General features: G+C 36.5%; 1 protein-coding gene across 17 annotated transcripts in view; it reads right to left on the bottom strand.

Moving 5' to 3' along the window:
• DTNB (dystrobrevin beta) overlaps positions 1-22,910 on the bottom strand; it is a 248,882-nt gene that overhangs the window by 200,458 nt on the left and 25,514 nt on the right. For 16 of the 17 annotated variants that reach the window (XM_058551640.1, XM_058551649.1, XM_058551648.1 and 13 more), the window contains 3 exons: positions 20,749-20,816; positions 9,888-9,968; positions 6,031-6,244 (listed from right to left, as the gene is read on the bottom strand). In XM_058551640.1, coding sequence (XP_058407623.1) covers positions 6,031-6,244; positions 9,888-9,968; positions 20,749-20,816 — 363 coding nt within the window. Of the gene's footprint in view, positions 1-6,030; positions 6,245-9,887; positions 9,969-12,936; positions 12,997-20,748; positions 20,817-22,910 lie in introns of those variants that run through there. The other variant, XM_058551652.1, reaches the window with a different exon arrangement.

Raw genomic sequence — 22,910 nt, 5'->3', positions numbered from 1 at the left:
CACACTCCCACTTGGGAAGAGCCTGGCCCCTTTTTCCTCCCACCTCCAATACACCCTATACTTTGAAGAACCACGTATGCATGTGGACACTCCAGTCCACATGTCCAAGGTTCGCCCACATCCACTGTAAACATCCACTCCAACGCCAGTCCTGGGACACAGGGGTACAACCACCTTAAAAAAAAAAAAAAAATCAACCAACAGGACCAGTTTCCAAAGCATAAGTATTAAAGATTTTATTTATTTATTTTTTCCCCCAAAGCCCCAGTAGATAGTGGTATGTCATAGCTGCACATCCTTCTAGTTGCTGTATGTGGGACTCAGCCTCAGGATGGACGGAGAAGTGGTGCCTTGGTGCGCGCCCGGGATCCGAACCCGGGCCGCCAGCATCGGAGCGCGCGCACCTAACCACCAAGCCATGGGGCCGGCCCAAAGCATAAGTATTAGAACAAGTGGACCAAGAACTTAAAAATAAACATAATAAATATATTAAAGAGACATATGAAAAGAGATATTTTCAGGGAAATGCAAATCAAAACCACAATGAGATACCACGTCACACCTGTCAGAACGGCTATCATCAAAAAGACAAGAAATAACAAGCATTGGTGAGGATATAGAGAAAAGGGAACCCCTGTGCACTGTTGCCGGGGATGTAAATTGGTGCAGCCACTATGGAAAACAGTATGGAGCTTCCTCAAAAAGTTAGAAATAGAACTACCAGGTGATCCAGAAATTCCACTTCTGAGTATTTATCCAAAAAAAATGAAAACACTAATTCAAAAAGATATCTGCACCACCATGTTCATTACAGTATTATTTACAATAGCCAAAACATGGAAGCAACTTAAGTGAATGGATGAATGGATAAAGAGTATTGGGTATATATACAATGTAATAAATTCAGCCATAAAAAAGAAGAAAATCTCAGGGCCGGCACAGTGGTGCAAGTGGTTAAGCGCACGTGCTCCGCTTTGGCAGCCCGGAGTTCGCAGGTTCAGATCCCGGGCACGCACCGACACACCGCTTGGTAAGCCACACTGTGGCAGTGTCCCATATAAAGTAGAGGAAGATGGGCACAGATGCTAGCTCAGAGCCACTCTTCCTCAAGAAAAAAGGGGAAGATTGGCATTGGATGCTAGCTCAGGGCTAGTCCTCCTCACAAAAAAAAAAAAAAAAAAGAAAAAGAAAACCTTGCTATTTGTGATAACATGGATGGACCTTGAGGGCATTATGCTAAGTTAAATAAGTCAGACAAAGAAAGACAAACACTGTATGATTTCACTTATATGTGCAATCTGTAAGAAAAACTCACGCTCATAGATACAGAGAACAGATTGGTAGTTGCCAGAGGCAAGGGGTGGAGGGATGGGCAAAATGGGTTACGGGGTCAAAAGGCACAAACTTTCAGTTATAAAATAAATAAATCATGGGGACATAATGTACAGTAGGCTGACTATAATTAATAACAGTATATTGTACATTTGAAAGTTGCTAAGAGAGTAAATCTTAAAAGTTATCACAAGAAAAAAAATTTTTTGTAACTATGTATGGTGATAGATGTTAACTAGACTGAATGTGGTGATCATTTCACAATATTATCCAAATATTGAATCATTATGTTGTACACCTGAAAATAACATGTCATTGACATCAATTATATCTCAATAAGTAAAATAATAAAGAAATAAAATAGTCAAACTCAAAAAAAAGAGACATTAGCAATATGAAATAAGAACCACAAATCATGAAAAAGAATGAATCAGATATATTAGGTATGGAAAATATAATAGCTAAAAAAATAACATAATAGATGGGATAAACATCTATTATAGATGTTTATCTATAGCTCTAGACAACAAATTAATGAGTAGAAATACAGATTGATAAACTCTTCTAAAAGGAAGCAGAGAAAGTCAGAGAAATTGAAGCATATGTGAGAAACATTAGGAGACAAAGAGGACAGAAGTAAATATGACAACATTCAGAAAAAGAGAAAAATAAAAACACAGGAAATACTTGGAGAAATAATAGGCTTCTGGTAATGGCAGACTAGTTAATTCTGATCACCTCTTCCTCTGAGTAAAAGCAGAAAAGATGGGAAACATTTTTTAAAATCTCCTTGAATGCAAAAGAGGACTAACAAGTGGGTTACCGAATGCAGGGGAGGTTGGAAGCCAAGGGAGGTGAGTATAATGGTTGAAACCATTTTTTCCATGCAAGAGATTTTCTGATTGCAGAGGCAGAAGCAAAAAGGCTGAAGTACAGAGTTACTCTTTGATAGTATTAAGGGGCTAAAAGAAAGACATGGAACACTGGACCTGCCAAAGGAGAAGGAATCCTGGTGAAACTACTCATTCCTACTTCATGACTTTGGGTTGAGAGCCCACAGGCTGCACCTAAAAGTAATAGTGTCCAGAAGTCAACAGGTCCTCACATGAACTGAATCAGAAACTGAACCGAGGTGATTCTGGACTGTTAAGGTCTCTGGGCACCTGGCAGAAGCAAATACAAATCCTCTCTGAAGGCAAATGTTATCCTAGGCCTCAAATTATTTCTGCAAATGATTCTGCAATATAATGTCTGGTACATAATAAAAAATAAAAAATAATTTTGCAATGTAATATTTTGCACATACTAAAAAATAACAAAAGGCAAAAAGGAAATAAGACAACATAAATGAAAACCAGAAACAACAAATAGTACAAATAAAAAACACAGGGAATCCAGATATTGGATTATAAGCACAGATCTTATAATAACTATGCTTATTATACTTAAGGAATACCAGACAAGAATGACATGTCTGGCAGAGAACTGGAAACCGTCCCCCCAAAAAAGTCCACCATATATAAATTCTCAGACTGAAAAAAATCATTAAAAAATTAAGAACATGATGGGTTTAAAAGCAGATTAGACATAGGCAAAGAGAGAATAAGTAAATTGGAATATACATCACAAGAAATTATCCAGAATGAAGCCCAGAGAGGGAAACAGATGCCAAATTCACAAAGATGGTAAGGAAAATATTGAGTATACAGTAAGAAGGAATACTATATAGGTATTTAAAGTCTTGAAAAAGAAGAGAGGGCAGAAGCAAAATATGAAGGGAAAATGACTAAGAATTTAAAAAAATGGAGGAAGTATATCAAACCACATCCATAAAAAGTCCAATGAACTACAAGTGAGGTAAATACAAAGAAAATCACACCACAGCACATCATGGTAATATTACTGGAAAAAAAAAGAAAATCTTAAGAGTTATCAGAGGAAATTGACAGATTTACATCAAAGAAGGAAAAATTATATCTACAGTTGACTTCTTAACAGAAATAACAGAAGCTAAAAAATACTGGAATAACATTCCTAAAATGCTGGAAAAAAACCACTGTCAACCAAAAATTGTATGCCAAATGAAAATATTCTTAAAGTATGAAGGTGAAATTTTCAAACAAAAACTAAGACAACGTGTCACAATTTGACCTGCAGAAAGGAAATGCCAAAGGGTGTTCTTCAGGCAGAAAGAAAATAATTCCTGATAGAAGCCTCAAAATGCAGGAGAGGGCAAAAAACAACAAAACTAGTGTATTTAAAATCAAGCAGACATTATTTTTAAATTAATACATCCTGCTTGGTTTTAAATATATATACAATAAAAATACACAACACTCAATGACATAAAAGTAACAAGGAGTAAATGAAATTAAAGTGTCCTACAGTCTTTGCATTACCTAGAAAGAGAATAATAATGCCAATTAATAACAGACTTTGAAAAATCAAGACTGCATACCATAATCTCTAGGATAAAGACAGAGAGAGAGATGAAGGAAGAGCCTACAGATTAAAAGAATCTTAAGAGACTATCAGGGCCAGCCCCGTGGCTTAGCAATTAAGTGCGTGCGCTCCGCTACTGGCGGCCCGGGTTCGGATCCCGGGCGTGCATCAACGCACTGCTTCTCCGGCCATGCTGAGGCTGCGTCCCACATACAGCAACTAGAAGGATGTGCAACTATGACACACAACTATCTACCGAGGCTTTGGGGAGGAAAAAGGAGGAGGATTGGCAATAGATGTTAGCTCAGAGCCGGTCTTCCTCAGCAAAAAGAGGAGGATTAGCATGGATGTTAGCTCAGCTGATCTTCCTCACAAAAAAAGAAGAAAGAAAGAAAGAAATTATGAAATACAAAAGCCAGAAAAGATCAATTAAAATAAATAACTAGGTATTACAGGAACTCTCCAGTCTAAGTAATAAAGTGGCCAATCAATAAAAAGACTACTATCTGAAATATTTAACAACAAAATGCCCTGATTTTCAAAAATAAAATTCTGACAACCAGATCCTTTCTTTTTTCCGGTAAATAAAAGCCAATTTCAAATTTCCAGAGAGCTAAATAAACTCTTATAATGTAAAAATTTCAAGGTTACTAAAGATGTGACAATTTATTCTTATGCCCACAGTCAAAGTTTTAAACAACATATGACTTGAGAATTACCAAACTCACCACCGACATACTTCATTCCTCATTCTCCTTAACTCACGCACTCTTTTGTTTTTCCTCGTTCTCTTTAGTGAGCCCTTCCACTGAGCTGTCTTCATCTGCTTGACTGTCCACTTCTCCTTTGTCTCTTTCTGCATGTGTCCAGCTTTCTTTGAATATGTCCCAGGACACTCTGTACCTTCTGCTCCTAAGTCTGATCCTCCCATTCTCCTTTTTGCCATCTCTTCACTCTTCCCTCTCCTCCTTTCTTTAGCCATAGTCTTTAACTTATTTGATATAATTATGGAAGCAAATTTTAAAATCTTCATCATTTTTAGACAGTAAGATGATTTTTATTTCTGACTTAAGAAATATCGTTTCTTGAATTAATTCGTGTTGTGCAACCCTGAATTGATTTACTGAGTCAGTGTCACGATAAGGTGCTTGCTGCTTACTCACCACAGCATAATGGTTTTCACTAAGGTTTTTGGATCAAAACAGTGATTCTTTGGACAGTATAAAATTAACCTTATAGATTCATTAATCTAAACTGCTAAAAAATGGCATTAGAATTCTGAGACTTACGTCTCATATTCCCTTATTTTAAAATTCAAATTTCTTGAAATAATTTCCTATTAAATGGATGGAATATCTACTTTGATAACATTTCCTATTAAATGGATGGAATATCTACTTTGATAACATTATTGAAATGTTGTGAATTTAGTGAGTGCCAATGTTATAACTTGGCTTTCACACTTGTATAGTTTTACTATTAACTCAGAGAATCCTCAGTATAATAAAGTATAACTAATAGCATTCTACAGATGTATGAACTCAAAGTAGGTCTACAGAGAGGAAAAAAAGAGCAGAGAGAATTAACCCATCCAAATCAGATGGTCGATAATACAGCAGGGATTAGAAATCTGAACTTTTGGTTCCTGGAATATAACCATTATCCTCTGTGCTTCTATCACTTAGGATTTCTTTTTTGTTTTTTATAATACCAACTTAATGCTCCATGAATACAAATATAGCAACTCATTTCCATTGTAGTTTGGAGTATATTTAAATAGTTTTCTTCCATTGTTGTGAGGTCTACCAGACAATGTTCTGCACTGAAAAAAAATAAAATAGGCTCCTAAATACACATAAAAAGAAAACAAGATACTACAGTCCAGGGGCATTTACTGTTATAGAGTAAAGAAAGGTTAGCTTTAAAAGCCAAATAGAAACCATAGAAACCCTCATAACCAAGTTTACAACTTAGCTATATTTCTCTGGATAGAGAACAGCTATATTAAGGTACCTATAATTTTACCAAATGATATGTCTCAAGTGTTGTGATTCTCCATAATATTACAGAGCTTAATATGTGACATGCCTAGGACAGTAAGTCACTCTGGCATTTAACCAGTCTTTAGAAGAGACTTACACTGAATAATTTCCCTTTTAACTGTGATTCTAAGTTGACAACTGTGAGCAAGGCAGTGGAAGAAGGATGATTTAGGCAAAACATTCTTAAAATGAAGTAAGCATGTAAGGTACTAGCCTGTCGTATGCAGCAATCATAAAGTTGAGGAGGAGGCTGATGGACTGTTCCACGTTGATTTGGTGAGTAGAAGGAAGGCGCTTGTTCAGCTGGTAGCAGATGGATGAGATGACAGTTTCGAGGCGGGATACGCTGATCTCAGTGGTGTGGTCCAGTGTATTAAGGCCATTGTCTCGAAAGGCTTCAATCATGTTCCAGATATCAACAAGATGGACTAAAACACAAAGAAAATAAACTGTCAACAATTTAAAAGTTTTAATTCATCAGAAAGATATAAGAACTTTACATTTATTTACATCTAATAGAACAGTGGAGGGTGGCAAAATATGTCACCCCAAAATACGCCACTTTGGCATATGGATTATTTTGAGCTAAAAGACACCTAAAAAACAGCAGGTGCCAAGAAGGGCATTCTGAACTCTTTTCTTCTGAAAGCAGGAAATAAAACTCCCATGTGAAAGATGCCCTCTCTATTCCAGGGAGAAAGAAACATTCTTATCACCAGAGACAGTAAATCAAGGCCAAGAGACACCTGTACAGCCTTGTTAAAATAACTCTTGAGTTATCTTCCTTTAGTCACTCCATATATTTTCGTCACTTTTCCTCAATTGCTACTCTTTGTTCCCTAGTATATAAGCACTCAGGCCTAGTCATTTCCTTGGGTTTTCATTTTCCTATGGGTGCTCCTCTATACATGTAAAAACCTATATGCTTTCTCCTGTTAATCTGTCCTGTGTCGATTTAATTTTCAGGCCCAACCAGAGACCCTAAGAGGGCAGAGGTAAAGTTTTGCCTCCCCTACAACAGCCTCAAAAATATACAATGCAAAATTTAACAGAAACTCAAAGAGACAAATTCACAAGCTTAGTAGGAGATATTAACAGACCTCTCTTAGTAAGTGACAGAGCAAACATACAAAAAAATAAGTACAGACATACACAATCAAACTTTATGAAACATAAAGTAGGTAAAATCATATAAACCATGCTATCTGATCAAAGTAAAATTAAGTTGGAAATCATTATCAGAAAGACAACTTTTTAAATAAATCTTATCTTTATTTTTTTTTTTAATTTTTATTTATTTATTTTTTCCCCAAAGCCCCAGTAGATAGTTGTATGTCATAGGTGCACATCCTTCTAGTTGCTGTATGTGGGACACGGCCTCAGCATGGCCAGAGAAGTGGTGCGTCGGTGCGCACCGGGATCCGAACCCGGGCCGCCAGCAGCAGAGCGCACGCACTTAACCGCTAAGCCACGGGGCCGGCCCTAAATCTTATCTTTAGAAATGAAGAAACACACTAGGAGATTTCCTTAATCTGCTAAAGGGTATCTACAAAAAACTGCAGCAAACATATTACTTAATAGTAAAATGTTGAAAGCCTTTCCTCTGATATTGGAAATGAGATAAGAAATGCCCACTATCATCATTTCTATTGTACTTGAGGTCCTAACAAATATAAATATGCAGTAATTATTGGTATAAGTATTGGAAATGAAGAAATATAACTGTCATTATTCAGAAATGACAAAATTATACACATAGAAAATCATAAAAATTATACAGATAAATTACTAAAATTAATATTTCAGTATAGAATGATTGCTAGATACAAGTCAAGATATAAAAGTCTCTGTATTTCTATATACCAGTAACAGACAATGAAATTTTAAAATACTATTTATAATAGTATCATAAATCATCAAAGACTTAGGAATAAATCCAATGAAGGATGTGTAACATTTCTACAAAAAAATCTATAATTGGTAGAAATTAAAGTCCTAAATAAATAGAAGGACATACCATGTTCACAGGAGGAAATCTCAATATCAGAAATATGTCAATTCTCCCCACTCTGACCTACAGATTCAGTGCAGTCCAAACAAAATCCCACAGGGCTATACATTACAAGGATGAATTTTACTATATGTAAATTATACTTAAAAAAAGAAATGAAGGAAAAAATTCCAGCAGAGTTCTTGTTTTATTTTGTTTTTAATAGAAATCCACAAGTAGATTCTAAAATTTACATAAAAAGAAATGTAAAAAGGCCAAGAATGTCCTAGACGATCTTTAAAAAGAAAAATGGAACATAGTAGGAAGACTTGCACTACCTGATAACAAGACTTATCATAAAGCTATAACAGTGTTACTGGTACAAGGATAAACAAACAGACCAATGGAACACGAGAGTCCAAAAGTAGATCTTCTCACGTATGGACACTGCTGAGAACATTCTTATACATTTCCCCTAATGAACACGAGGAAAAGATTCTTTCGCAGCAAAGAAAAAGAATGGTCTTTTCAATTAACAGTGTAGGGACAACTGAACATATATATGGAAAAAACTGAAATTTGACTCCTACTTATACTGTACACCCTCAAAAATTTTTCAGGTGGATTGAAGAATCATATGTGACAAAATAAAACTTACAGAGCAATGTATCTTTTACTTTACATTACTAATGCCACTAGCCTGGTTCAGACTCTCAACTCTCCACACATAGACTATGGTCTCCCAAGAAAAATTACAGCAAGAATTATAAGAACAGTAGTTGCTCTAGGACAGTGATGTTCAAACTTCTTGACCAAAACCCACAGAAATATATTTAAATCAACACACACACCCCCCCAGATATATAAAATACAAAAGTTTCACAAAATACTTTTTAGCCTTACCACATAAGCTGCATTTTGATTTTTTTCCCCCTCTATTACATGATTTAAATTCTGGCTACAGCCCTTCAAAACGATTTCACGAACCATTAATGGGTCACAACCCATAATTTGAAAAACAATGCTTTGGGACACCAGAGAGGAAGTATGACTTCAGTCTAGGATGACATGGTAAATTCTTGAGAGAGAATTTTAAGTGAGGATTTTTTAGTAAGACTTTACAAGTAGGGTAGAAGTATTTAGATGTAAAGTGACTTGCCCAAGGTCACGTGTTAATAATAAATGGCAAAACCAAGACTAAAACTGAGGTTTTTCCCATTCTAAGGCTAATGCTCTTTCCATTACACGGAACAGTTTTTCTTTAACAAACACACACAAGAAAAGCACAATAATTCTGTCCTAAGTTAGTTCATCAGCATGGAAATTAAAAGAAGAACGATTTTATATGCATATGTGTGTGTGTGTGTGTCTATGCACACACACATACATATATTTACTTATTTTATAGGTAGCAATTGTTTAAAGAAAAGGTTGATTCATGTTATATTAAGTTTAATCAAGTTAATCTTATTATACCTTTATCAAAATTTTAACGTTTTTCTTTTCCTCCAGAAGCTAAATTATACTAATTTCGTACAAAACTTTTCATTAAAAAAGTGACAAGGAGGGGCCGGCCCAGTGGCGCAAGCAGTTGGGTGCGCACGCTCTGCTGCGGCGGCCCGGGGTTCGCCGGTTCGATCCCGGGCGTGCACCGACGCACAGCTTGTCAAGCCATGCTGTGGCGGCGTCCCATATAACGTGGAGGAAGATGGGCACGGATGTTAGCCTAGGGCCAGGCTTCCTCAGCAAAAAAAAGAGGAGGATTGGCAGATGTTAGCTCGGGGCCGATTTTCCTCACAAAAAAAAAAAAAGTGACAAGGAGAAATCAATTCTTCCATTTAAAAAACATTAATACTATGCCAGTCTCAAAACTAGTTACATTATTGAGTTTGTTAAATACTTTGAGGAACACAGAGTAAACTAACAAGTTCTTTCCATTACAAAGCTTATATTCTGATAAATACTTAAGACAAAAATAATTCAATTAACATTACAATATGACCAAAAGATATTTCTATCTTTTATTTTATATTATCAAGAGCTCTATCCAGCTATCACAGAAATGAGTAGAAATGACTTACGGTTGCATCGTTTTTGTACAAATCGTAATTTGCAAGCTGTTCTATAAGTTGATAGTCGTATGACATCAAAATTCTGAGCACCTGAAAAAAGGGCAAATAAAAAGTTCAAGTGGATTTACCATTTAATTTCTAAATACTGGGAAGTGGCTCTATTCCACTGTGTTGGCACAGTCTATAAATAACATGTCAACCCTGCCTTCTGACAAAACACAAAGTGGGGGAAAAGGGTTAGGCACACTTTCTGCGTGCCCACTCCATGTAGAGCACAGTGCCAGTAATTCTGCCTACATTATCCTGTCTGCTAGGCTAAGAAAACTCTGAGAGGAGGAACACTCATGACATGAGTGAATGAACTACATATATTAGGAAGGGAGGCAAAATGGTATAGTGAGAAAGACCCTAGCTAGAGTCAAGAGAGCTAAATTCCAGCCCCAGGCTGATCACCAACCACAGAACACGACTCTGGCCACGTTACGTACCTCTTCTCAGCCTCAGAGGCCTCATCCGTAAAATGAGGGAACTAGACTAGCTGATCTCTAAGGTCCCCTTCCAGGTCGTTTTCCAAAAATGGCCGCAACAGTATTTCCAGACCAGTATTTTATGTGCTTCTAGTACACTGTCCCTCCTCATCAAGAATTAAAGATACTTCCCTCTATTTGCATCCAAGCAGGACATTGTGACTGCTTCAATGAATAGAATGTGCAGAAGTGACACTGCACAATTTCTAAAGATAGGTGATAAAAGATGATACAGTTGTCCCTGCTCTCTCTCTCTCAGGATGCTTGCCCTTGGAACCCAGATGCCATGTTGTGAGGAAGCCCAAACTAGCTGATGCAGAGAAGCCACAAAGAGAGGCTCATATGCAGAGGAACTGAGTCCATCAGCCAAAAGACAGCATCAATCTCCAAACACGTAAGTGAACAAGTCTTCAAATGATTCCAGCCCTGTGCCTTCAAGTCTTCCAGCTGAGACTTCAAACATCATGAAGCAAAGTCAAGACATCAGCACTGGATACTCTTCTAACTATAGACCCCAAAATGCATAAACAAAATAAATGATTGGTTGAGGGTAAGTGATATACAGCCATAGTAGCTAGAACAAATCCTAAAACTACACGAGTCTATAAATCAAACTTTGTTCTCATTTCAAAATTTGCTGTAAACCAAATCTCCTTGAATTTTAAGGGCACTTCAGAGCGCTTTGGCCCCCAAGGTAAGCCTTTTATTTCATCTAGGCTGCCTTTATAAGACCTGGCAGCGACTTCTGACTCAACAAAGGGAAAGTGAACTGGCACAAATTACCCTCTACCAATATTTACAGGCATCTCTCATTTCTGCTCACTTCACAGTATAGGAAAAACGGGAAGGATTTTTTTCAGGTTTTGGTGAAAGTAATATTTATTGACCAAAAAGTAAAGCAAAAGTTTCTCTTACTCTCACTTCCATCAACCTTTACCGTGACGTCACAACTAAAATTATTTCCTCCATCCCCTGGTTCTCACAAAATTTCTATCCTTCTATATATATACTACACAGTCCTATTTTCTTTCGTTAATATAACAGTTTTATTGAAATATAACTCACATACCATACAATTCACCCATTTAAAGTGCACAATTCAATGGTGCACAACATGAGTCTATAAATCAAACTTTGTTCTCATTTCAAAACTTGCTGTAAACAAGTCCTTACAGAGTTGTGCAACCACCACCACAATCAAGTTTAGAACATTTTCATTATCTCGAAAAGAAACCTCTTCCCCTTAGCAGTCACTGTGCCCATTTTTTAATTGAGTTATTTGTGTTTTTATTATTAGGTTGTAAGAGTTCATTATATATTATAGATACAAGTCCCTTATAAGACACACGATTTGCAAATATTTTCTCCCATTCTGTGGGTAGTCATTTCACTTTCTTGGTTATATCCACTGAAGCACAAAAGTTATTAATTTTGAATAAATTCAATTTATCTATTTGTTCTTTTGTCACTTGTGCTTTTGATGTCATATCCAAGAAGGCTTTGCCTAATCCAAGGTCATGAGGATTTATACCTACGTTTTCTTCCAAAAGTTTTATAGTTCTAGCTCTTACATTTAGACCTATGATCCATTTAGAGTTAATTTACTATATAGTGTGAGATATGGGTTCAAATTCATTCTTTTGCATGTGGATATCCACTTGTCCCAGCACCACTTGTTCAAAAGACTACTCTTTCCTCTTCAAATGGTCTTGGCACTGTTGTGAAAAAATCAAGTGACCATAGACATATGGGTTTAATTCTAGACTTTCAATTCTGTCCCATTGATAACATGTCTGTCCTTATGCCAATACCATACAATCTGGATTATTGTAGCTTTGTAGTAAATTCCCAATTCTCGAATTGGGAAGTGTGAGTCTTCCAACTTTGTTCTTCTCTTTCAAGACTGTTTTAGCTATTCTGGGAGCCCTTGAATTTCTTTACGAATTTTTAGGATCAGCCCACCCATTTCTGCAAAGAAGCCAGTTTTAATGAGAATTGCATTGAGTCTGTGGATCAATTTAGGAATACTGCTATCTTAATGTTAAATCTTTTGATCTTTTAACACAGGATGTCTCTCCATTTATTTGTCTTCCTTAATTTCTTCCAACAATGTTTTGTAGTTTTCGGAGTATCAGTTTTACAATTCTTTGTTAAATTTATTCAGTCCTATTTTCTTTTACTCATTTAGTTTCTTAATATGTTATAGCAATGTAAATATTTTAATTATAACCATTAAATATTAATTATTCAAAAATAAAATCAATGGTTTTAAGAAAGAATTCTGACAACTGTTCAAAGGCACTTAAAAAATAACCTGCCATTAAATCACTGCAGGTAATTTTAATATCTAAACATTTATTTTTATAAAATATTCTTATGAGAAATACTGAGAAAACTAATGTGAACAGCTGGGAACGTTCTACCCCTAACAACCAAAGAGAAAGATTACTGATCTGACTGATCAGATTGCAGGGCATTTATTAGGGCATGTTTGCTAGTGAAGAAGTAACTATAGGAAAAAGTCAGTGCACCTGGTGTCACTGGCTCTCTTCAGACTCTCTCTCCAGTGCAATTAGAGTCAGATCTGGGTACTGCAAAACAAAATAGAGCAGATATCACACAAGTCCAAAGCTAACCAGTTTAGGAAAATGGGAAACTCCACATGCTTCAGCCCAGTTTGCCAGAAATCTCTACATTGAAGTGTCAGGTAGTAGTCAAGAATCAAGCATCACTCTGCTTTCCTTTGCCATCGTTCCTTGTGAAAATACATCCCCCTAAACTCAGTGGAAAGAAAGGTAGCGATAGCAGAGGGATGGCACAGGATTCAGAAATTCTAGGGAGCCCTGGCCATAATATCATTTTAAAAATCTAATAGTCCAAATCCAAAAATAATTTCTAAGAGTTAAGATATAATCAATAACCTTAAAACATTATTAAAATCTTATTGTCCCAACATTCAACCAATTAGGTTCTGAAACTTCTCATATGCTTCTTCTGAAACAGTCATCTTTCCTGGTTTCTATAAGGAAAATCCTCATACACTGCCTCTTAAGAATAGCCTTCACTTTTTAAATACTTCCCTTATGTGTCACGTTGATTCTCTGATCAGAAAACATGGTAGTTTGGGACACAAAAAACAGAACAGAAAGACCTCAGTGAAGAAATTGAAATGATTATATTATCCCTTTGGGGATTCTAAATGAAAAATGATTCCTCTTCACTTCATTATCATTCATTTCAAGAATATTTCATTATAAGAAATACAGTAAAATGTCATTTTAATAGTAATGTCAGACAATATGTTTCAAGCTCATCAAGAAAGGGTGCAAAGGGTCCTAACTAAATACCCAGGCAGAAATCTGGCCCCAGTTAGAGAGCCCAGTGAAGCTCCTGAACAGACACGGGACAATATGAGGACACTGGGTACCCAAGAGGTACAGGAAAAAGATGGGGAAAGGATAAGAAAGGATTAACCCTTCTTTCTACATTTTGGCTCACCGCATTCACGAGAATGAGACGTGAATGTTCTATAGTATAACCAAATCCCAAAGAAAGCAGAGAGTCAAATGGAAGGGCTTTATTGTATCTGCCTGTATCAGAAGCTTGTATCAAAGTGTCCGGGGAGGAACCGGGAATCTTCATTCTAGAGAGTCTTACAATCAAGGTACCTTTGGAAAACACAAGACTCATGCACATTTCAAATTTTATCTCACACCCAACTCCAATCACTCTGGAGCACATATAATTAGCCAAACACGCCAAGCCCTCTCATCTCCGGGCCTCTGGAAGTGCTACTTACTGCTGCAGCCCTTCCTTCACCACATCACTGGGCTGATTCAGCCTAGACATCACTTCCTCCCAGATCCCTTCCTGGAACCCCCATGCTTCCCCCATCCTGGTTCCCACTGCCCTATCATTTCTTATTTCCATTTCCAGGAAACTAAGTTTCATGAAAGCAGACACCATTTTATTGTTGTGTTGTTCACTATTATATGCCCAAAACTAGGACATAATAAAACTAGTACCTGAAATATATATTGAACAAATAAATAACTGAAAATTAGGAAGTTCTGTGTTGCTGGTATAAAAGACTCTGATCTGCTTTCTCCCAAAAATATACCGAGTAAAGTCAAAGGTTAGATACTGATACAGTTTTGGACATTAGCAAGGAAAGGCTGATAGAGGGAGATGATAAAAGTAGTGGGGAAGCCAACTCCTTTTCCTGTGTAAACATGCTGATGCTTTTAGCCTTCTTCAGGTAGGGCAGAGGATTCCAAACTGTGTACCAGGGAGTAATACAACTTGGTGGAGATGCTTGACAGACCCATGGGAGGTGTAAGGAAGTAAATGTACTTTGTTGACAAAGTAATCTAACTGAGGTGATGATGAGGAGAGAAGGAGAAAGGGGAGAAGAGATTACAAATCTAATAAATGTAAATATGATAACATTTCTGAATTGTTCAAAAACTTTTACGAGCATTTCTAATAAGAAAAAAAAGCACTTTTCAAAAGAACATTAGTCTGAATAAGTAACGAATATAAACATAAAATGACTTCCTTATTTTTTTCTTGGCAATACAATTAGAAACCCAGGGAATCAGAGATGAAGCCAGAGGTCCCAGCAGAGAGGGAGGTACAAAGAAAATCAAGACCACTGAAGGGTGACTCTCCCAATAGTGAACTAGGAAAAAAAGAGAAAAAAAAACACAAAGGGAAATGGTAGGGACACATGCCTGGTTCCACCTAGATTTAGATTAAAATTTTCAAAAATAATGGCAAGCAAAGAAAGTGATAACCAAATAGGTTGGATAAAACAAAAATTGATTACACAAAATAATAATAAAGCTTCATTTGTGGAGTTAAAAAATACTAAAAATAGCACATAGTTCATAAAGGAGGTACTCTAAAACATTCTAATATTCTTGTATTACTTTCAACAAAGTTATAAATATTGATAAGCTTTGGATTTCATTTTAATTGAGGTTAAAATTTCTAGGGTAGGCACAAAAAGAACAGAAAAAGAAGATACAACTCACAGCCAAGTAAAGGGAAAAAGTGGAATGGAAGGAAGGAAGCTCCATTCATCTAAGAGAACGCAAGAAAGGAGGGAAAAAACAGAAAAGAAAAATCAAAGCAGAAAATAAGATGAACAAAAAAATGAAACATATCAGTATTCATAAAAAAGATTAAACAGAATAAAGTCTTCAATGCAAAAGCAAAGACTGTTAGTCACATTGGTTGTTTTTTTTTTTAAATAATCTAACATGCTGTTTACAGGAGATACACATAAAACATAAGGATACAGAAAGTTTTTTAAAAGAATGCAGGTAAATACTGTACTATGCATGCTAACCAAAAAAAGCTAGTACAGCTATATTAATATATAACAAGAGACTTCAAAGCAAAAAAGTATTACTTGAAAAAGTACATAACTACTACAAAAAGTATTATGTAATGACAAAATATTCAATTTCCTAGGTAGATATAACATTTTAATGTACACGCATCTAAGAACAACAGCTTCTAAACACTGACAGAACTAAAGGGAAAAAATTTAAAATCTATGATCAAAGCAGAGATTTTTAACATCTTTCAGTAATTAACCAGTCAAATCAGCAAGGACAAAAAAGATTTAAACAGAACACGTAATAAGCTTGATCTAAATAACGCAGAAATCATACACATTCTTTTCTTTTTTTTTTTTTTTTAAAGATTTTATTTATTTATTTTTTTCCCCCCAAAGCCCCAGCAGATAGTTGTATGTCATAGCTACACATCCTTCTAGTTGCTGTATGTGGGACTCGGCCTCAGCATGGCCGGAGAAGCGGTGCCTCGGTGCACGCCCGGGATCCGAACCCGGGCCACCAGCAGCGGAGCGCACGCACTTAACCGCCAAGCCACGGGGCCGGCCCATCATACACATTATTTTCAAGCACTCATGGAATATATTAGAAAAATATATAACAAAAATTGCCAACAAATTCAAAGATTCTAGAATCCCTCATTCCCTGATCTATAACCCAATTAAGCCACAAAATTTTAAACAGTCATTTATTTGCAAATTTAAAAGGATACTTCTAAATAATTCATAACAGAAATTAGAAAACATAGAGAACTGACAATGAAAATAGTATATATCAGAACACATGGAATGCAAAAATAGAAGCTCACAGGAAAGTTTATTAAAAGTGTTTACATAAGAAAGAAAAAAAGTCTGAAAATAAATGGCCTAAGTAACCCAATATAAGAAGTTAAAAAAAGAACAATAGAATCGCCTAAAGTAGAATGAAGAAAATAATAAATATAATAGCACAAAATAATAAGGTAGGAAACAAAGACACATGGAGAGGACCGATAAAGCCAAAAGTTCCTTGAAAAGACCAATAATACTGACAAAATTTTGAAAAAGAAAAAATAAAATCAGAATCTGTGAGCATGGAGGCCTGGAGTCAAGTATTTTGTAGACTCATTCAGAGAGCTTTTTATTTTAGCACCAGAGTTGAGAACTACTGTTCTACCTTATCACCTTTCATTTTTCTTAGTAATTTTAGATCATGTAAGAATCGTAAACTCCCAAATTATTTCCATATAATTTATTCCACTCTTCCTTTAATAAATATTTATCGAGTTACTGGAGCTACCAAGATAGACACAATCCTTACTCTCACAGTGCTTAGAGTCTAGAAGAGAAAATATTAAGAAAAGAAAGCATAAACAAATTTCATCACTGTTCATGATAGGAAATTAAAGATACTATCTAAAAATAGAATGGATTAAGAATATTATAAAGGTATAATAATAAAGGTAATATAAGATAAAAATACAACCTATCTAAATAATTAAATTATTATGATTGCTTTCATGCTACAACAGCAGAGTTGAGTAGCTGTGACAGAGAACTCATCATATGGCCTGCAAATCCTAAAATATTAACTTTCCTGCCCTTTAAGAAAAAGATTGCTGGCCCCACCCCTCCATTAACACAGCAAAGGAGAAATACATTCATCCCAAGAGAAGAAGAAAACATCTGATAAAATTCAGTACTTTCATGAAAATTATAGTAATAACTCTTGGTAAATTAGAACAGAGAAGTAGTTCTTTAACCTGATAAAGGGTACAAAACCTGCAACAAATATCATTTTAATAGTGAAATCTTACATCCATTCCCACTAAAGTTAAAAACAAGACAAGGACGGCTGCTATCCTCCCTATTCTTCAGTATAATATCTGAGGTCCTAACCAGTACAGTAGGTCACGAAAAAGAGGATTGCAAAAACAAGAGTCGAAACTGTCTTTCTTCAAAAATGATATAGTCCCCTAGAATATACAACACCAAGAATAAGCCTCAATGTAAACCACGGACTTTGAGTGATAATGATGTGTCAACATAGGTCCATCATTCATAAGAAATGTACCACTCTTGTGAGGGATGCTAATAATGGAGGAGGCTATGCACGTGTCAGGGCAGAGAGTATATGGGATATTTCTGTACCTTCCTCTTAATTTTGCCATGAAGCTAAAATGCTCTAAAAAAAGAAGTCTTTTTGAAAAAATGATATAGTTACCTACCTACCTAAGTAGAAATCTATAAACTAACCATTTAGTCTAATACAAGAGTAGAGAAAGATCACTGGGTTCAAAATTGACATACTAAAATCAACCCAACACCTAGAATGACGAGCCAAGTGATGAGGCTGGCAAAAGGTGATTTCTGCATCCGTAGAAGGTAATGATGCTGGAGATCTGGGATGATGTTGGAAATAAGAGAGTGGGGCTTCCAGTGGTACCACTGCCACCCATGCAATTCTTCCCGTGAAGAATAGGGGAGACTCAAGAAGTCACACTCATCCAACATCTCCCAGACTGTCCATATCCTTGAGTTTGTTACAGAGAATGGTAATTTACATGAGGTTATGTGTCAGAGCGATAACATTCACTAAGCAGTAAACCCAATTCTTTGCAAAATACCCAATTTCTACTTCAAATATCTACCCTAGGCAGACTCTCTCACATGTCTGTGTGAGTGCACCCCAGGCACTTCTTAGTATCAGAAGTTATTGTTTATTTGGTTTCCTATTTTGTCTGTTTCCCCTTACTAAAATGTAAGCATTATGAGAAAAGTCAGGGGCTGTGTTTTCCTCTCCCCTAAAACCCTAGCACCTAGACTAGTGCCTGGAACATAACAGATTCTCAATAAATATGTTAAAAATTTAATAGAAAAGATGACCCCTATGCTGGTCTTGAAGGGCAGGCAGGAGCCACAAGTCAGATGGAGGTGGAGCAGCTGCATAAGCAAAGGCACAGAGACATGAAAAACCTCACCTGGGGGAAGCCAACTCTGTACTGCCGGGAAACGACATGCAAGGCATGGGACGGAAACTGGGAACTTGTGAACTGAGGACAAAGAGGCCAGAAGGGCCTTGTTGGGCATGCTTAGAAGGTTGGGCTTTCTCAGCCAAGTGATGAGGTGCAATCGAAGGGACTTAAGAAGGAGGTAACACAGATTTATGTAGTTCAATCTGGCAGCTTCATAGGTCAGATTTGAGCAGGTCAAGACCAGAAGAAGGGATCAGAAAATGATTGTTTTAGTTCAGAAAAGAAACAATGATAAAAATACTCATAATAAACATAGTTTACCATATTAACACCTACCATCTGTGTCAATCACTGCGCCAAGCGCTTTACTCACAGGATCTCATTTAATCTTCATGATAATTCTAGGAAGTAGTACTATTCCCGTTTTACAGATGAGGAAACTGCAGCACAGAGAGATTAAGTAACTTGCCTAAGGTCATAGAGCCAGTAAGTGAATGAGCCAAGACTCAAACCCAAGCAGTCTGACCTCAGAAAATGGCTTCAGAGCCATTAAGGGATGAGGAACAGACAGATTCAAGACTCACTTATGAAGTAAAACTCAGCTGTACTCTGTGATTTCTTTGGAGGTGGAGGTGAGGTGGAGGGAAGAGACTCCAAGGTGTCTGGCTTGGATGACTAGCAATTAGAGACTCAGAACTACAGAAGTCCTGAAAGACCACCCAGACTGACTGACCACCCAATGCCAACAATTTCTTCTCTGCCATCTCTAACAGTTACCTCGGCTCTGCTCAACAGGACAACACAGACCTGGGTGGAGTCAAACTCTGCCTCCCATTACTAAGACTCTAAAGATTTAAAATAGCTTGACAGTTGAAGGGTCTTCCGAGACTTTATCCACTGACTTTCACTCTGTGATATGCAGAATTCCAGAATTCTGCAAGTACCTCGGGCGCTATCTCAGGTTGGGCTCCCACCTCCCCTCTCTGTCTTCAACTAAGCAGTACCAATTTTATAGCACTCATATGTTTAGCATCCTTGTAAAATCTCGTTTGAAAAAAAAAATGCAATGCTTTTAAAATGTTTCACAATCACAGGTACAGACCAATAACCTTATTTTGTGGTAAAGGAATTTGAGGTGCACCAAGTATAAGTGTTTTGGTGAAGGTCACATACACAAGTAATCACAGAGCAAAACAATCCTTCAAACACTGGGAACAGCTCCATTCCTCAAGGTTATCTTTTTCTTTGTTCAAGTTTTATATAAGTATACAATTTTTTTTTTTTTTGGTGACAAGGATCAGCCCTGAGCTAACATCTGACACTGACCTTCCTCCTTTTTTTTTTTTTTTTGCCGAGGAAGATTGGCCCTGAGCTAACAACCGTGCCCATCTTCCTCTACTTCATATGGGATGCCACCACAGCATGGCATGACAAGCAGTGCATCAGTGCGCGGGATCCGAACCCGCAAACCCCAGGGCCACCGAAGTGGAGCGTGCGCACTTAACTGCTTCCACCGCCAGGCCAGCCCCAGTATATAATTTTTTTAACAGAAGATTTAAAATTGTATAGTAAAGTAATATACCAAAGTACACATTCATGCTTTTAATTTTTCCTATAGCTCTAAGCGTTATCCTAACACTTAGCTCTCTCTACCTTAGAATCTGTATCTAGTGTAAGGTAATTTATATAACATATTAATTATTTATCACCACCTGCAAGCTCATGGTAACAACAGAGTTACAGCAAGACGTCTAAATTGACTGGCATGCCTTAAGCTCACAGATATTCTAGGTAACATTTCTGCCTTATTATTCATGACCTGGCTTAAGAAAGCAATTCAAGTCAATTCAATTAAAATAGTCTCTGGCTTGGGGTCCTCCAACTCCCTGATTCTTTAACTCCCATTCTTCCCTTTCTAAAGCTTGTATCATAGAACTTCTAACTGATTAAAGCTGTGACTTGATCAGAAAAAAAAAGAGGCCTTCCCACACGTGAAAACAAGGACTCCAGAAGCACTCAAGACTCACGCATTTCTATGAACAGCTGCCTCTTCTCAGCCATGGTCTTCCGCTTGTTCCCGCTTTCCTCAATCATCCTAGAGACAAAGAAAGATACAATAAAGCACAATGCAACCAAGTGCTTATCAGTCTAATATGAAGAGGTACAGGAAACCAAATTGTATGTGCACATATTAAGAGAATACCTGTAAAAATAAAGTGGAAGCCTGGTAAAGAAAAAGACAAACCATTGTCCCTTTATTTGATAGCTTCTAAAATATTAGAAAGTCAACACTTCAATGAGCTCATACATTTGCTTTCCGTGCTCAAAATACAGGGCTACGTCTTATTTCTAACTACGATTATTTTCTCTGCAGAATCCTGGATTAGTCGAAACACAGTTTCCCATATCCCTACTGCTTCACACAGATAAACATGTTACTAAATATAATTTAGAAAATAATTATAATGAAAGGTTACAATAAAGAACAGAAGAACAGTTAGCTTACACTAAAAGAGAGAAATAAAATCTTCTATTTTTATATTAAACACTATTAAACAAAAAAGATATTCATCCCCAAACTCAAAGAACTCCTAAATGTAACTTTTTTATCACATGGTAGTTTACACTGACAGACTTAGGCTACACCAGTCACTTTGTTAAAGCTCTTTCCACATATTATCTCATTTAATCCTCCCAACAACTCTAGGTGCTGGTTATTTTATCCCCATTTTACAAATTAAGAAACAGATGCCTTGAAAAGAGCACTAACTGGCTCAAAGGTATACAACTCGGAAGTGGTGGAGTGGAACCTCAACCTGTTAACTTAACTTCTTACATAAAACTTCTTACATAATTGTTGCTTTGAGATGCATATTTTCAAATCTCCATGCCTAAAAAGCTAAGAAGACTTATAGCCCATTGCAGGGACCCTATTGATGCAAAATTTGTGACAATTTCAGCTGAACTTTGCCTTACTCTACGAAGAAAAAACATTTACAATTAGCATAAACCAAATAATTTCCCTTAGCAGATTAAACTGTTGTAAATCATGGAGTGATTTACATAACGTATTCTCAAATATGTTAGAATCACAAATTAAATGATGACTACACAAATTACACATCCATTAAAGCAAGGTGCCTGCCGAAAATTTAGTGGCAAACATATCCTAAAGAAAATTTAAAATGTGAATATATTCCTTAACATTCTGCAATTAATATTTTGATAATTAAAACTGGCCCTTTCCTAGATCATTGAAATGTTACCAAACAGGCTTCAACACGCATGATGGTTACTTAGCAATTTGCCCCCAAGAGGAAAGAATTTTAAACAAAAAGAAAGTAAGCCAAAGAAAAAGCAACCCAAAACAGCAAAAATCTAATGAAATCTAGGTCCTAGAGAAAAGACAGGAGTTGCTACCAGTAGCCTGTAATTAGAAAGAAAAAAAGATATTCAAAAGTTGGCTCCCTCCTCCCAAACTTGGTCTCTCACTAAGTAACACAAATTTTAAATGCTAAACTCAGATTAAAACAGAGAATATCATAATGTCCTTTATAATGTATCTCATTTATTATATTCTTTTTCTACACTTGCTATTTCCTTACACTACATTTTCTCAAAGTTGGATCTAAGAATTCCTGGAGATCCCTAAGTTCCTCATGACAATTTTCTAAATTTTGTTTTTATTTCCAGATTAATCTTGAAAAAAATTAATATAAACATATTCTGGATCATCTGGATGACCACCAAACTACAAGTACTGCCATGCCATTTTAGGGCCCACATCTGCACGTGTGATTTAGTGCGGCACTGGGAACAAGAGATCACCCAAAGCAGGGGACGGCAAACCAGAGAAATTATACCACCCTGGGCCAGATCTGCCCTGCCACCTGTTTTTGTAAATAAAGTTTTACTGGAACACAGCCACATCCATTCATTTATGTATTGTCTATGGATGTTCTCGCACTACAATGGCAGAGTTGAGTAGTTGCCAACAGAGAGCATCTGGCATGCAAAGTCTAAAATATTTACTATCTGGTCCTTCAGGAAAAAGTATGCCAACCTAACCTAAAGCAATAGTAATTAACACTGCATTATTATACATGTCTGGTTGCAATCAGGTTAGCATGTTCCCACTGTCAAAATGACAAGGATCATCCCACGTGGGTTTGAGTTTCAGTTGCATTAC

The sequence above is a fragment of the Diceros bicornis genome, chromosome 12 (assembly GCF_020826845.1).
Source record: "Diceros bicornis minor isolate mBicDic1 chromosome 12, mDicBic1.mat.cur, whole genome shotgun sequence".
Lineage (NCBI taxonomy): Eukaryota > Metazoa > Chordata > Mammalia > Perissodactyla > Rhinocerotidae > Diceros > Diceros bicornis.
Note: the sequence above shows the minus strand (reverse complement) of the source record. Positions and strands in the feature narration are given on the sequence as shown.